This window comes from Toxorhynchites rutilus, chromosome 3, assembly GCF_029784135.1.
Source record: "Toxorhynchites rutilus septentrionalis strain SRP chromosome 3, ASM2978413v1, whole genome shotgun sequence".
NCBI lineage: Eukaryota > Metazoa > Arthropoda > Insecta > Diptera > Culicidae > Toxorhynchites > Toxorhynchites rutilus.
Window position 1 is genome coordinate 253,483,994 of NC_073746.1, and position 4,339 is coordinate 253,488,332.

The 4,339-nt window shown below is 37.8% G+C and overlaps 1 protein-coding gene across 4 annotated transcripts in view; it reads left to right on the forward strand.

Annotated features, from left to right (window-relative positions):
- LOC129775355 (box A-binding factor-like) overlaps positions 1 to 4,055 on the forward strand; it is a 76,715-nt gene extending 72,660 nt beyond the window's left edge. For all 4 annotated transcript variants that reach the window (XM_055780024.1, XM_055780022.1, XM_055780023.1 and 1 more), the window contains exon 8: positions 2,606 to 4,055. In XM_055780024.1, coding sequence (XP_055635999.1) covers positions 2,606 to 3,297 — 692 coding nt within the window. In that variant the 3' untranslated portion in view covers positions 3,298 to 4,055. The remainder of the gene's footprint in view (positions 1 to 2,605) is intronic.
- The last annotated feature ends 284 nt before the right edge of the window (positions 4,056 to 4,339 follow it).

The window sequence follows — 4,339 nt, forward strand, 5'->3', positions numbered from 1 at the left end:
TTTTGAAGGTTCAGTTAAGTTTTGACAACTGCTTTTCTTATACATGTTTTGGATCATCTTCGATTTTTGCCTATTGCCTCTAGATCTCTAGAGAAATCCCTTCGTAGTGCTGAAGCAAAATCGGCTATGGCTATGGAATTTTTTAATGGAATGGGATAGTCTGGACCACTGTTTCTACAAGGGCTGTTCTAAAAGTATCACGATTTAGGTATACCCACGGATTACTTATATTCGATTTCAGTTGTTGACGTGCTCAGGCTTCCGGCACGCTTTGCGTCGTTTACATATTTTCGACCCTCCGAGAACATTTATTCGAACTCCGATAAACGTTGTTTCGTTCCAAGGTAGGTTCACCAGATATCTCAATCAACATTCAGAATGTGTTCGCGCATTTAATTTTGTTTTTCACGCAAAATTTGATACAGATTCTTTGATCCTTTTTTGCAATAGGCAAAAATCGAAGATGAACCAAAACACGTGTAAGAAAAGTAGTTGTCAAAAATTAACTGAACATTCAAAATAACCGTACTTGTCAGCATCTAAGATTAAATCAGACAATAGGGGGTCTTTTACGGACCAAATTTCTGTCAGTCGTTCTGATTTCTGATTGGCTGATTTCGATAAACTTTATAAACAAACAAACAGCCGATTTTTTCCGTGTTGTCAATAAAAATAAATAGCGTTGGATTTGTATTAAATTTAGAAATGTCGAATTTAATGCATATGGCGATATTTAGTTTAAAGGATATGTGAAGGAATTATATGCAAGTTTATGTATGTGTTTTTTCACAATGGAGTAAAGTGAACGGCAAAACACTCATTTGTCAATTTAGCTTCGTTAGGTCCTTAATGCGATTTCATATTTCGGAATATAATTTCCATTGTTAAGAAGAAATGGAAAGTCTCACCATTCACTATGCAGATGGCAGAGTTGTTAGCTCTAGCTCGTAAATATGGAAAAAAGAGATGGTTGATACCATCCAGGTTGTGTTTTGCTGACTAACAATTGTTACTCTGCTGACATGTTCTTTCCCGCTGACTTATTTTGACGATGTAAAGAGCTACGAATTTGTTCTGTTCTGTCGAGGAAAGTTTTCGCTACATCTACGGTGTACTCATCGAATTCAATATTCATGTCATCCATATTATCACTAAAATTAGATGAAGCTGAAATTCGATATGATGTCGATGCTGCTTCACTGTCCATCAATTTCTGGGCTGAACATTCTTCTCGTCGCTTTGATAGCAAGTCCATCAATCCAACAAGATGTTCTTGTATATCGGCCGTATGCGAAGCATTCGGTAATACGGTCATGTATTGCGAAAGAGTCACGATTTTCAAGTTGTTTCTGAATTACAATGGAGTTGAGCGCCGTCGTTTTGCACGAATCAACGAGAAAAGACTCTCCAGACAATTTTGGACGAGTTGTTATGAATATCATTATTATATTATAGATACGGGTATTCAAAAGACTTTTTTTATTCCTTATCTTTTTTGAGATTGCCTTACTGAAAATATGCAAAATCATTAAATTCGCACCAACCAAATGTTACGATTCATTAAAACAGAAATATAAAAAATCCGGAATTTTATAATATTTGGCAACTTTGGCATCTTTATGTCATGGCTTCGTTTGTGTACGACTAAGAAGAGTAAGAAGCCAGTTGTCTCATCTTGTCTTAGGTCAGCATAAGTGAGAGACATGAGTACCAACATAATGCCGCAAAAAAAAATCTAGAATCGAATATACGTAACCCGCGTAAATTCGAAAGTCGCGATACTTTTTGAACAGACCTCGTATGTCATTTTGATGCTTCTTTCTGGTTTTGTAATATTTTACGAACATATTTTAATCTAAGTGTGAGTAAAAATAAGAAAATCGATTTCTTTCTGTTTTTTCAAACTTTGCATAGACTAACACAATTTTTTGCTAACCAACAAGAACAAAGATACATCGATTTTTAATTTACTACATCCATTACTGTCCACTACATCTATAATACACCCAGCTAAAAATGTGTTCGTATAATCAAACTTGAAAGTGGAAGCTTCAAAATGATGTATATCCCATCTCAATGCGTTGAAATTTCACAAAGTTATAGCATTTAAAAAATTTCCTAAAAATTTCGACTTCGCACTCTGTTTCTGTTATTTTGATCTAACCAACAATTCAACACTCAACTGATCGACCGTCCCCTATTTCACAGTAATTCGGATAAATTCATAATTCTGAGCCATTATTATTTTTGTATCTGCAAATCAACAATTTTCCAAAAAATGTATTTCATCGCGAAGAAAATGATTTCTCATGAAAATAGAAACCTTGAATCCGACAAACGAAGCAAAAATAAATTTAGTAACCCTAGCATCCTTACGTAGCATCCGTTAACGTGTTGCATGCAAGTTGGTACCACTTGTTGCATACACTGAGGGGCATTACGGTTAGCTATGCGGCGCACGTGATGGAAACGAAATCAATTCCAAGTGGAAAATGTTAACGGATTTCGTCTTCACGATTATTCGTAAAACAAAAAAAATACAGTGATTTGTATTTATTTAATTTGTCACATATTTTAAAACACGCCTTTTCATTGTCTTTTCCAGAGCTCAAATCACTGAAGGCTTCCGTTGGCCAGACGAGCATCATTCAATCCACATCGACACCGTCGAGCGTCGGCAGCAATATTTCCCCGGTCCATCAGCCTTCCTCGCCAATGCATCACAATCAGCTGTCGCCGATTTCGTACTGTCAACAGGTGCCGTCGCCGATAACCAGCACTCCTACCAGTTCGTTCAAATACTGCTCCCAGAAGGATGTCTTTATGATGCCACCCTTCGGTGCGTCACTAGCGAACGCCAATGCGCTGGCCAACCATCAGGTCGCAGCTCAGTTAAGCCCCATGGGCTATCATCTGACGAACAATGGGTCGTCCAACGGTGCTCTGTTGAGCCCCAAATATCACCAGACCCCATCGGAGTCACCAAGCAGCATTTACTACGATATGATGTCGGGGGATGTGAACGGCGTGGATCAGCACGGTTCGGGGTCGATTATCAAGATGGAGCCCATGACGGGGCCTTATTCCGTTTACCAACAAGCGCTCCATCAGCAGGTGATCCAGCAGCATAATCAACACCAGCAACAGCAACAGCAACAGCAGCAACAGCAGCATCTACATAATCACAGCAGAAGTCCTTCGCTTTCCGATGAAAACGATCAAAGCCATCAATCACCGGAGAGTCTCGAGAGTAAGCATAATATCACCCGCCCAACGGTGGTTTCCATGTCCAGCTAAAAATTTGCTGACGCTGTGAAAAAACAAAACAAAAAAAAGATATTCTTGAATCTCATGCTCAGAAGCCAAATGCTGAAAAAAACAAACCAAAAAGACTAATAAGAATAGCTAATCGTTGTTTTTCATGTGATGATTCAACATGACAATCTATTTGAATAGAGAAAATACGTTAGGAAGGGTATGATTCTGTAGAATAGCTAGAATAAGTACATTTTTTTTAAATAACTGCTAAAAACTTTAGTTAGAACACACGCTGTTTGACAGTTGACAGTACAATGCAAAACTGTAAGCGCACCTTCAAGATTTCACGGAAACGAGTGTGTCATCTAATCAGCTTGTTTTAGGATACTATCCTCGAGCGAATTCCCGCCGTAACATTTTCCATCGAAATTTGTTGTACATAAATTGTCTTTCTGTTGGCAGTGCGAGAGGAATTCGAAACCATAGGTAGTAAAGTGTTTTGTTTAAGATTTAGACTAAGCCAATTCAACTCGTTCAATAATTTTGTAAAAAACGGGGCTCTCTTAACTCATATGAATACTTCGTAAACTTTCCATTCACTGTAAGGTGGTTTCTGACCTAGCTCATTGCTCCTAATTTGAACGGATTAGGGAATGTGCCGGAGGAACCACGTTAATTAACCTAAGCAAGATGTACCAACTGTAAATTGGTATACCATATATAGAATTGTTATTTCTGCGTTTTTTTTGTTAACATTGATATAAACATATAATAAATCACTGTTTTGCATTGCAGAATCTTTTTCGTTTTCATAAATTATTCGTTCCTACTGTGCGACGAGATGATTCACAACGATCGTTTGCAACAAGAGCACTTGTCGTAGACACGCTTCTGGCCATGTTTGTGAGGGAGCGTACAAGATAGCTTTTTTCCCGTTAGAATTCCCTATGCGTTTGTGTGTGTATATATAACAATATTTATACCATATAAAATATTTATTCTGTGATAAGAAAGTTTGTCCTGTCAGTGGGTACATGGAATGTGTGTCTGAGGTATGCTCGTGTATCCAAGTTTGTGTGGT